General features: G+C 56.3%; 1 protein-coding gene across 2 annotated transcripts; it reads left to right on the forward strand.

Annotated features, from left to right (window-relative positions):
• Window positions 1-414: 414 nt before the first annotated feature.
• GLUL (glutamate-ammonia ligase) lies at window positions 415-10,869 on the forward strand. Of its 2 annotated transcripts, none has more exons than XM_085068553.1 (7): window positions 415-635; window positions 5,406-5,596; window positions 6,777-6,938; window positions 7,207-7,353; window positions 7,755-7,882; window positions 8,047-8,246; window positions 9,184-10,869. In XM_085068553.1, the coding sequence occupies exons 1-7, from the start codon at window positions 502-504 to the stop codon at window positions 9,500-9,502; spliced, it is 1,281 nt and encodes a 426-aa protein (XP_084924679.1). In that variant the 5' UTR covers window positions 415-501; the 3' UTR covers window positions 9,503-10,869. The 2 variants fall into 2 exon arrangements, with proteins under 2 accessions (XP_084924679.1, XP_084924681.1); XM_085068555.1 differs by lacking the exon at window positions 415-635 and adding an exon at window positions 4,170-4,323.
• Window positions 10,870-11,558: the final 689 nt, after the last annotated feature.

The following is an 11,558-nucleotide window of genomic DNA, read 5'->3' on the forward strand; positions in this document are numbered from 1 at the left end:
CCTGTTGAAGGCGAGCACGTGCTCGGGGAAGGCGCTCAGCCCCTGTGCAAGCTCTGTGGAGCACAGCCGGCGGCAGGTAGGGGCTGCCTGCTGGGAATACTGCTGGATCTTCCCTGAGCTGGGGAATGGGGGCTGCTGGGGCATGGAGCAATGCCATGGGCTCCTGGGAGGGGTGGCAAGGTGGGTGGTGGGCACGGGGACAAGCACCCAGGTGGCTCAGAGAGGGGTGGGGAGGGAGGTGGCAGCAGCTGGGGGATGGCACGAGGCTGTCCCGGGTGCTACACCCCAAGGTCCCTCTTCCCTCCCTGCATCCTGGGTGCCTGCATGGGGAGGGAGGGCTCTTTTTGGGCTCTGCATGTGCCTCTGCACGTTCCCACTCATTAACTGGCTTTTGTAAATCGCCCTTCAGTGCAGCCCAGGTGATCTGCTCCGAAAAGCCGAGAGCCCTCTGGCCACCAGCCCACGGCCACCCTTGACCCTGGCAGCATCTTCAAAGGGAGCATGGGCCTGCTGCGGAGCGTGCAATGTTTGCTCAAGGCCAGGGCCAGCAGCTACTGCCTGCCTGCCTTGGGGGGTTTCGTCAGCCTCCTGCAGCGCTCCGGGGGACACCAATCGGCCACTGCTGCTTGCACAAGGTCAGTCCCCCAGTGCACTCATTGCCCCACCCCACAGCGAGCTCCCTGTCCTCTGTCACTTAGGAACTAAACGCTTGCTCAGGTGTTGGGTTGATTTTTCCAGCCCTTCCGTTGCTAGTCATGGGTAAAACGCGCTGCATCTCCAGTTCTCCCAGCCTGGGAGCCCCTGGGAGCCCACCAGGATTCACTGTGGTGGGTCCAAGCAGAGGCAGCTGTGTCCAGTGGTGGGCAGAGATGGAGGAGATGCAACATTTGGTCTCACATGGGTGTGTTTCAGTTCCTTATGCAGGACTTTCTAGCCCAAAGCGCTTCCCTGGATTGGTCTGAAGTCATATAGATCAATTTAGGGATGTCTTGGGTGCTGAGCATGGGGAGAGAAGAGATGCTGAAGGTGTTCCTGCTCATTGCAGGGGGTTGGACTAGATGACCTTCAGGTCCCTTCCAACCCAAACCATTGTGTGATTCCATGATGTTATACCCATCCCTCCTCCCTCCCAGCCGTGCCACTGCTGGAGGCTGGAGCATTTTGGGTGTTGTCAGGCCTCCTCCTGGGACCTAACCATCACAACAAAATGGGCAATTCCTCCTCCCTGTGTGACATCTCTGTTGGGGAAAAAAAAAAAGCATTCCTCATTGCTTTCTACTCCGGAAATTTTTTTTAGTGCTGGTAAAAAGCAAATGGGTACCTGGGCTTAGCAGTCTGTGTCTGCAACCTGTTGGGCTTGAGATCCCAGGATCTGTGGTGAGGGGGAACCCTTGGAGATGGCCCCACAGTGCTGGGAAAGTGCTAGCACTGCAGAAGCAAAGCCATCAGCCACCTCCCCAGGGCCTGAGCCACAGGGAAATTTCATATCCTGCCTTTTTAATCCTCAGTGGTGTGGCATTTCTGCATTTTAAGGCACTCCCAAATGGAGGACAGGGATGGAGGGGGACATATGGACAGGGATGGGTCACAGCAGCCCCAGCAAGGCACAGGGGAGAGGGAAGCCATGATCCTTTACTGTCTGGCTGCTGGCTGGGGTTGGAAAAGGGCAGGCAAGTCTCATGCCACCTGTGAGAAATTCATCCTGTTGCCAAATGTTCCCTGGAGAGTGCAGGGACCTAGCTGTGGCCTGTACCTGAGGGTGTGCCTGGCTGCCTTGGAGGCAGGAGGCTGCAAAGTCCAGCCTGCCCGACCCTCACAGCTCACCAGCCGCTTCCCAACCTTGGCACTTCTCTCAGGATATAAAACTGTGCCGGCAGGAAGTGCCGGGCCAGGCGAATAAAGGTATTCCCACGAATTAATAGGAGGAAGAAGGAAAAATATGTGCCAGTTGGGACTCGCCCCTGGAGCAGGACATTGTCTCTGGCTGTGCATGTGGTGTGGGGCCCTTTGAACACAGATTTAAATCCATTCGTGGGTCCTGTCACCTGTTGGCACCGAGTCCTCCCAGCTCCCCGAGGAGGCTTTTGGCGGCGACAGCCGACAAAATAGAATAGCGACGATCACTGGAGCACGCAGCTGGGCGAAGGCACAGCCTGGGCAGACTTTCCCCCCCTCAAAAAATACCCCATACCGTTCTGGAAGGGGAGGAGGGGAAGGAAGGCAGGCGGTAAACAAGCTGGGTGAGCCCAGCGAGGAGATCCGGGAGCGCTTCCCGGGAGAGGGCGCTGGGTCCGCGGCTGCCGCTTCTCCGCTGGCTCGTAAACAACTTGTGCAGGGCGAGCACAGGGCCTTGGGCATGAGCCAGCCACCAAACCCTTCCGGGGCTGGCAGCTCCATCCTCCCATCCCAGCCGCCGCAGCCTTGCCCACCGTGGGGTCTCTCCCAGGCTGGGGTTCGCTGCCCGGCATGGATTTACGGCATGGAGAGGAGATGTTTACATTGCCAAGCTGCCTTTGCTCCTCGCTTCCCTTCAAGGCTGGCTGGAGCTGCCCAGCCCCGAGGCTTGGACAGCACAGGGGTCACTCCACTGCACAGGGGCTTCACCTGGGCTTTTTTGCAGCCAGCTCTGCTGGACAAAGTTTGGGAAATTAGCAGGTAGCAAGCGTAATTCCAAGAATTTGGTGCTATCGCAGCTGTCAGTGTCGCGATTAAAGAAACACTCAACAAACCCAGGGAAGAGGGCTGGACACTGCTTTACGTCCTGTGGCTTGACAGCTCCCCTTTATGGGAGCTATTTTGGGCCTCGGCAGCAGCTCCTGCTCTGCTTCCTTTTGCTTCAGCTGAGCTGTTAGATTTGGTGACCACAGCTGAACTTGGGCTGAACGTGAGATCCTGAGCTCATTTCTGTGGGTAAAACACCACAGTCTGGTCGTGCATTGAAACCATTTCTCTGCGCTAAGGGTGCAGGAGCTGGGGTGCTGGGAGGAGGCACTTTCTGGGGTGCTGAGGGAGGCTGTTGCAATGCTTGGTGGCTCTGCCTTGCCCAAGCAATTCCAGGAGGAGAACAGCACCTGAATTTCACCTCTGTTCTGGACAGCCTCGGGGGATTACCACACACCGATGGCTGCTCCAAGGTGGTGGTGAGCAATGAGCCAAGTTGTCCCGCGGGGAGGGTGGGGAGCCGGCTCTTGAGATGGGCAGTAAATCAAAGTGTGGTTTTGGCCAGCACTTCCACCTCCTCCCGCCTGAGGATCCGGCTCTCCCTGGCCATTTTCCCTCTGGATTCTGGCTGTACGGTGGCTCTGATAACCAGGATGCTCCAGCTTCTCGAGGAATGGCAATTTTGGTGCCATCTTCCCAGGGCTGGCAGGGAGCAACCCAGGATCCTGTGGCCCCGGGGCAGGCGTGTGGGTGGCGTGTGCTCGGCGTGGGACCTGCGTGTGCCTTCAGCGTGTGCACACCCGGGTGGCAGCTCCGTCTGCTCGTGCTAGTGTGGCTCTCCTGCCCCTTGGATCCGGGCTCGGAGTTGCACAGAATTGCAGGAGATGGGACAAGCGACCCGGCAGGGTGGAAAAATACCGGGCAGTGCCTGCGGATTGCTGAGTGCTGAGTGGGTGCTCCCATGGTGGGGCTGGGGGATTTCTCCTCCTTCGAGTGACAGTGACCGATGCTGTGCCTTGGAGCGAGGGTGTGTAAACCCAGGTGCTGAAGGGAGGCTGTGACCTGCTCCAAGCAGGAGAAGCGGGGCATTGAGGCTCTTACCCCCCATCCCAAGCGTGGGCACCAAGCCAGAGCCTGTGCCCGGGGCTTGGTGGAGCTCCGGTCCCTCCCTCTCTCCCCCCGTTTTCCCGGGCCGGCCGGTTTCCATCCCGGCGAGCTATGCCAAGGCAGCCGCTAATGTAAACTCTGCGGAAAGCCCTGGATCCACTCCCGCCTGCCCAGGCACGAGGGGTTGTTTTTCCGGGCGGGAGCGTTGTTAAAAAGACCCAAAAGCCACCCAACCCCTCCGCTTTCTGCCCCCTTTTCCCCCTGCTTTCCGCACCCATCCACCCCCTCCAAGCGGGTGCGGGGAGAAGCGCAGCGCTTTCCCCTTTGCCGGCGGCGGCCGGGCCGCGATGCCGCCGGGGCTGGAGGAGGAGGAGGAGGAGGAGGAGGGAGGAGGGGTGGTGGCCCTGTCCCCCCTCCCGGGTCCCCCCCGTCCCGCCCCGCTGCCCAATCCGTGCGGCGGGGCCGGCGCTGCTCCGCCATAAAGGGGCGGCGGGCGCGGCCCCGGGAGCCGAGCGTGGGAGCCCCGCGCCCGCCCGCAGCCACCGCCGAGCCCAGGTACGGCCCGGGGGGACACGGGGACAGGGGGGTGCCGCTGGCCGCCACCCGCCGCAGCCCCCCGGGGACGGCAGGGCAGGGGAGGCAGCGCCGGGGCTCCCGGCGGCCAGACCTTCCGAGGGAAAATTCCTCCTTTAGGGGAAGGAGGGGATGGTGGGGGAGGAAGTGGCAGCTCGAGTCTTCTGTTGAAAACATTCCCCTTGCCATTTCTTTTTTTTCTACCCCCGCGAGGCTGCTCAGCTGCTCCGTTGAGCGCGGGGACTCCCTCGCTGCCAGGAGATGCACGCGTGGGGGATGCTGCTGGCAGGGCAGTGGGGTTGGGAGCCGCAGCCAGGTGGGCTGGGGACGGCTCATTCCGAGCCCCCTCGCAGGCGAACGGGATGTTGGAGCGACTTCCCAAGTCAGTGTGCATTTCCAAACTTGCTGGCATTTCCAGGCTCCTTGGAAAACACGCGTGGAGCCCGGCTGCTGTGGGTCGGGCACGAGTGGGGTGGCTGGCACTGGGAGCCCGGCTCCCGGGGCTACCGGGATGCTGCAGCTCCCACCAACTGCTTCCAGAGCCGCTCCGGCCCCTCCGGCCTCCCCATCGCTGCCTGGGGTGCTCAGGGCTCAGGTGTGCTGCCTGTTGCTTTTCCTCCTGCCCTGGGACAAGGCTTGGATACCCTCAGCCGGGCTGAGAAGGCAGCTGGGGCAGAGAAGCAGCCTCGATGAAGCAGATTTATTAAGAAAGCCCCAGCTAAGCTTTTCGTGCGTTAGCCTTACTCAGGAGCGGAGAGGAGCATGGAGGTGAAAAGTTCATGCGGGGCTAAGGAGAGCTTTGGAAGTCTGTTGTACTGGTTTATTACCAGGAGTTTGGGTATTAATGGGACTCTCTGAAAGGCTTCTGGAGTAGGGCTTTCCTGGCTGCCGGCATCTGCCTGAGCTGCTGTGTGTCCTCCCTGAGGAATGCCATGGAACCGCTGGAGATGGCAGCCAGCCCTGTGGCCAAGTCATCTCCCGCTCCTCCCTGGCCTGGGGAGCTGAAAAATGTGGGAGCGCAGGATGGGCTCACAGTTGGGGCTGTTTGTGATTCCCCCCTGCAGGAACCCCCTCGTCAGGACTGCAGCCATGGCCACCTCAGCGAGCTCCCACCTGAGCAAAGCCATCAAGCACATGTACATGAAACTGCCGCAGGGGGAGAAGGTGCAGGCCATGTACATCTGGATCGACGGCACAGGGGAGCACCTCCGCTGCAAAACCCGCACGCTGGACCACGAGCCCAAGAGCCTGGAAGGTGAGAGGGCAGGTGTAGGTCTCACAGCCCCTCACTAGGTGGAGGAAGGATGCCATTTCTCTCTTCCCGTGGCAGAAGGATGGTTTTCTAGGGAAGACATTCCTCCTCATGCCCTTCCAGTTACCTGTTTCCCCACATACTGCGGGGGAACACTCCCAGCTCTCCAGATGTGGAGTTTCAGGGAGATGCCTGGGGCTGGGAGCCTGTCCTTGGTGCTGTCCCTGCCATGGAGGGGGCTGTTGGCAGGGGCTGGGGGCTGTTGGCAGGGGCTCGGCTGCCCATTGACTCTCGAGTACTCGTTTTGGCCGGAAGTAGTTTGGCAGAAGAAAGTGCAGGGGAAAGAATGGAGCTATCCGGTGTAATTAAGAGCTTGTGTCCCTCAGAACAAACAGTCCCAGCTTACACAATAATAGCATTAGGATTTTCCCCAGGTTGCCATGGAGCTGGCTGGAGACAGTTATGAAATGAAAATACTGTGTGTGACTGAGCAGAATTATCTTTTTTCTTTCCTTCTTTTTGTTTTTTTTTCCTTCTCTCCTTTCCCCTTTTCATTCTGAGGGAGTGGCTGGCACAGCTCCTTTGAAATCTTCATGCTTCCCGTCCTCCCTCTTTCCCCCTGGGATATGGAGGAGATAACATTGCCCAGGTAGAGTTCTGGGCTTTGACATGCAGGACAGTGCTCAGCAGGGAGGGGTGGGCGAGGGGCCATGCTGGCCACACTCCTCTTCCATGTGAGATTCCACCTATGAATGATTTGCTTCCCCACCTTCTTCAGGCTATGGATAGGGGTATTCCATGGCTCCCTTCATTCCCATAGCTGGAAGATGGCTTGTGGTCTGCCCTCCCCCAAGCCAAAGGGACGGGGCGCTTTGCTCATCGCTGTGGTTGTTGTGACATGGGAAATGTCCTCAGTGCTGCACTCTTCACTCAGGCTTGGCCAGCAGCCCAGCAACTTGTTATTTCCCAGGGCGGCTGGGGAGTTGCACTCCTGTTTTTTGCTTGTTTGGGGTTTTTCTTGCTTCCCCCACTTGGAACAAAATCAGCTGAGCTGGGACTAAACCTATTGCAGGCCTGTTCTCTATGAGCATCTTCACCTCTGTCTTACTGGAGGGTGGCGGGGAGCCCATCCTGGGGACCAGGCACCCTGGGTCACTGTGGCTCATTCCTCTCTTTGCTCCAGATCTCCCTGAGTGGAATTTCGATGGCTCCAGCACCTACCAGTCTGAAGGCTCCAACAGTGACATGTACCTGCGACCTGCTGCCATGTTTCGGGACCCTTTCCGCAAGGACCCCAACAAACTCGTTCTCTGTGAGGTGTTCAAATACAACCGGCAGTCTGCAGGTGAATGAATGGACCTTCTCCCTTCTCCTGGTGGAGGTGGTGTTCCTGGGAAAGGGAATGGGAGACCTGCCCAGGCGCTGTCTGTGCCCTTAGCATGCCACAGAAATAATCCCTGCCTTGAAAGTGAAGGGCAAACAAAGTGCTGGTGATGGAGAAAGGGCTGGGCTTGGGATTCTTCAACACTGCTGGGACTCAGACTGTAAAATAAGTGGAAATGGGGAGTGGAGGTGGAGATGTTCATGAGCCTCATGTCCCTTTTCCGTTCTAGAGTCAAATCTCCGGCACACCTGCAGGAGGATTATGGACATGGTGTCCAACCAGCACCCCTGGTTTGGGATGGAGCAGGAGTACACTCTCCTGGGGACAGATGGACATCCATTTGGCTGGCCTTCCAACGGCTTCCCTGGACCCCAAGGTAATCTTTTGGGAGCCTGGACCACATCAGGGGTGTTTGAATTGAGATCTGTGCGCCACAACTTCAGGCGAGCTGAGAGATCCAAGGTGTTCCTAGAACTGAAGGTGGACAGTAGAAAGTGGGATATTGGCAAAAACTAACCACGAGATTAAGTTTGTTACAGAAAGGCTGAGGTGGGGATTGGCCATGTCCAAATTGCTGCTTGGTTAGCTGGTTAGGGGGAGGCCTAACCTCAGCGGGAACTTGCTCTCCATCAGTGCTCCACTCATCTAGTTCTTCCAGATTTGGGGCTTTTCCACACCCCCCCAAGCCTTTGGAGAGTTCTCCCTGTGCATGCTGGGTCTTTGCTGGATGTCAGCGTTTTTCCCTGTGGAGGCTGATATTCCCCTGTGCTGTTGCAGGTCCGTATTACTGCGGTGTAGGGGCAGACAAAGCCTATGGCAGGGACATTGTGGAGGCTCACTACCGAGCGTGCCTTTATGCCGGCGTGAAAATCGGAGGAACCAACGCAGAAGTGATGCCAGCCCAGGTAAATCCTTCTGAGATGCCTCATGGAGCAAGAGAGTGGCATGGAAAAACCCCGGGCAGGCAGAGCTGTGTGTGCCTGCTCTGAGTGTGAGGCTGTGCCCAGGATCAGGGGGTGGGAGGTGCCTGTCTCCACCCCACTGAGCCCCTGACGCCTCCTCCTTGCAGTGGGAGTTCCAGGTGGGACCATGCGAAGGGATTGAGATGGGGGATCACCTCTGGATCGCGCGCTTCATCCTGCACCGGGTGTGCGAGGACTTCGGGGTCGTGGTGTCCTTCGATCCCAAGCCCATCCCTGGGAACTGGAACGGTGCTGGCTGCCACACCAACTTCAGCACCAAGAGCATGAGGGAAGAAGGAGGTCTCAAGTAAGTGTTGGAGATGTTTACTGGGCAGCAGGATTTTGCAACACTTTGGATGACATGGGAGTTGTTGCTCTGGTGCTTGGCGTGACATCGGAGTCTTTCTTCTGGATGGGTTTTTTTTTTTTTTGGTTGTTTTGTTTTTGTGGTTTGTTTTTTTTTTAACATGTATTTTTTATAATGATACATTCTCATGTTGATGCTGGGTGGGCAATTCAGCCAGCAGTACAGCTTTACTAGTGCTGAAGGAAGTACAAGCAGCCAGGATGCAGCTATCCCTAACAGCCTGTCCTGCTCCTGATCTGCCAGTGTTGGGAACAAATTCAGCACAGGCCTTTTTTTAATTCTTGTTTTGTAACCACGGTGAAAGAGACACCATTTGCTTCTGTCTAGGCAAAGCTGCCATGTTTTCTTTAAGATGAGCATTCTAACAATGCACTCCCTGAGTTCCTGTATGGGACTGATGTGCTGAGTGCAGGCAGGAACCCTGTGGTGCTTGGTTGCAGTGGAGCTGCATGCAGGGATCCATCCTGGCAGCTCTGTTTCCTTGCCTTACTCATACTGATGCTGCTCTGAGATGATGGGACAGCCCATGACTGTGTGAGCTTCAGGAATAGAAACTCCAGTGTTGAGAGATCTCCCCTCTGAGAGCAGGTGGAAGTGGGAAGCTTGGCTGTGGGTTGAGCTCATGTCTCACAGACAGCACGCCTTAGGGAGCCTGTGGGATTTGGCCACAAGGATCCTTTTCCTGGGTCAGCAGCAGGAGTGGAGAGAAACCCTGTGCTGGGATGAACAGCCAAGTGGGTTGTGGGGCACCAGGCATCATCATGAAGTGGCTTGGGGACAGCGATGAATCTCATGTCACTTTGACACAACAGCCCGGAGGGGCTCAGCTCAGCCCATCCCTGACCGTGTGCTCCCCTGTCCCTCCCTCCCTCCGCAGGCACATCGAGGAGGCCATCGAGAAGCTGAGCAAGCGCCACCAGTACCACATCCGTGCCTACGACCCCAAGGGGGGGCTGGACAATGCCAGGCGCCTGACTGGCTTCCATGAGACGTCCAACATCAATGAGTTCTCGGCCGGCGTGGCCAACCGCGGCGCCAGCATCCGCATCCCGCGCAATGTGGGCCACGAGAAGAAGGGCTACTTTGAGGACCGCCGGCCCTCAGCCAACTGTGACCCCTATGCTGTGACAGAGGCCCTGGTGCGCACGTGTCTCCTCAACGAGACCGGGGATGAGCCGTTTGAGTACAAGAACTAAGCAGACTGCGCCCCGCAGACACACCGCCTCCCCCCGCGCTCCCCTAAGCTTCCCTTCTAGATGTAATCCCAAGGGTACAAGATAACATATTTTGTGTCTCAGTAACTCTTGTTGTCTTGAGGTGGGGAGGAGGGCAGGTTTAGTTTTATCGATGTCTCTTTGTCATTGACTCTTCAGAAGACGAGAGGAGGACGGGGTGTTAGAGAACTTTTAACCACTGTTTTATTTTTTTGTCTAATTCATGTGTACATCCGATGGGATCCAGTGGCTTCCAGGGACAGACAGCACACACAGAAAGCCAGCAGGAGAGGAGAAAGCTTAAAGCAGAGTCAAATTTGGGGGGTCAGCCCCGCTGCTGGCTCTCTGCAGACTGATGGCTCTCTGAGGTTGGTGCCTTTCTGTGGAGAAGGGAAGATGGGAGCTCTGGTGATGGGAGCTGTGCGTGTGCTCCTGCCTGTGTGGGGAGATGACCGGGAGATCATCGCCCTCCGGCCACTCTGAGGTTTCTGGGAATCTTTGTTTTGGCTTTGAGCTCAGCGTAGGAGCATTGAGGAGAACTCCTGGTTCTGTCACTGGAAGTCAACCGATCTCTGGCTCATAACACAGAGTGAAGTAGTATTTTTCTATTTAAATATAAAAACAGCAAAAAAAAAATTATATATGAAAGTGTTTTTTTCTTAAAGAGATGACGTTCCAATGCCTCATCCAGCCGGAGCAGGCAGAGCTCTTACAGATGCTGTCAGAGGCCTCCAGGTGGGACTGAGGGTGAGCTTGGAGGGAGACTCGGATGGGATTTGTTCCAGCATGGAGTGGAGCTTGCAGGAGGGCGTTCCCGGAGCGGGAAGCCTGCAGAAGCATTGTCACTGTAACTCGAGTGGCCGTGACACGCTCGGAGTGGGAGGAAGGTGTCCTGAACCAAGAGTTGACTGGTCAACAGCGTTCCGGACAGAGCTGTGGGTGTGTCACCTGTCCAGCAGGGCTAGCATGTCACTAAAGCAGGGCTTTGGATAATGGAAAAAAAAAGAAAAAGAAAAAAAAGAAGTTTTAGATTTTTTTTTTCATCATGTTCTTAGTTTCTCCGACTGAATGGTTTTACAGAGACCGTTGATGCCACTGTTGTGTCCTGGCTCTCTGGGGCTGCCTGCCATCCAGCCGGGATGGGGGCTAGGAGAAGGGAAGGGAGAGGCCACCTGTCCCTCCCGGCCAGCCCTGGCACCCCCAGCTCCTGCTGGGGGGTTCAGACGTTCCAGGATTTTACACTTGGGTATCCTAGATGGTGCCAGTTATATTCCGTTGCATTTGGACTTCTTCCGAATAGTTTTTTTTCTTTTTGTAATAAAAGAAGAAAAAAAGAACAAAACCTTCAATCCGACTTCCGCAGCCTCTTTTGTACATGTGTTGCCTTCACCATTTGGAAGGACTCTGCTAGTGGGTAGATGTGGCTTATCACCTTTGGGGTGTTTTTTGGTGGGGGGCAAGCATCTTTCCAATCCATGTGCTCTCTCCAGAAAATGGGAATATGTCAGTGGTGGTTGGTTCTCTGGTGAGTGATGGAACCAGCTGGGTGCTTTTGGGAGGGGAAAGGACCTGGACATGTTAGTGTCCATAAGGAGAGTTTTGGGGTCAGTGCAGCTGTGCGTACATTTCCCCAGCTCCTCCTCACAAGTTCTACAGGATATAAAAATCCTACAGAAAACAAAACTTCATTTAAGAGGGGGCTTTGCGGAAGAAAACCCTCTCCCATCTCCCTATGGAGAAAATGCTGCTCCTCCACCTTTGGCCTAAACCCAGTCATTTAGGAAAATAGCCAAGGCAGTAGAAATGTGTCAGTTTGCTCCCATGGTCCTTTATTTAGCTTGTGGTGCCATTCCTGAACTCCCTGGGAGGTGCTTCCTTCAGGGGTGGATGCTTTAACCATTCCCATCTTTAAATCTGGATTAACTGCACAAGAGCATTCCTGCTGGGCTGATGAAGCCATTCCTGCTGTCAGGTTGTTGTGGACCAACTGTTTTCCTGCATCTCCCTTTTGGGTAACATTGAAGGCAGCACCTTCCCC

This window comes from Lichenostomus cassidix, chromosome 8, assembly GCF_008360975.1.
Source record: "Lichenostomus cassidix isolate B80296 chromosome 8, HeHo_3.0, whole genome shotgun sequence".
Classification (NCBI taxonomy): Eukaryota; Metazoa; Chordata; class Aves; order Passeriformes; family Meliphagidae; genus Lichenostomus; species Lichenostomus cassidix.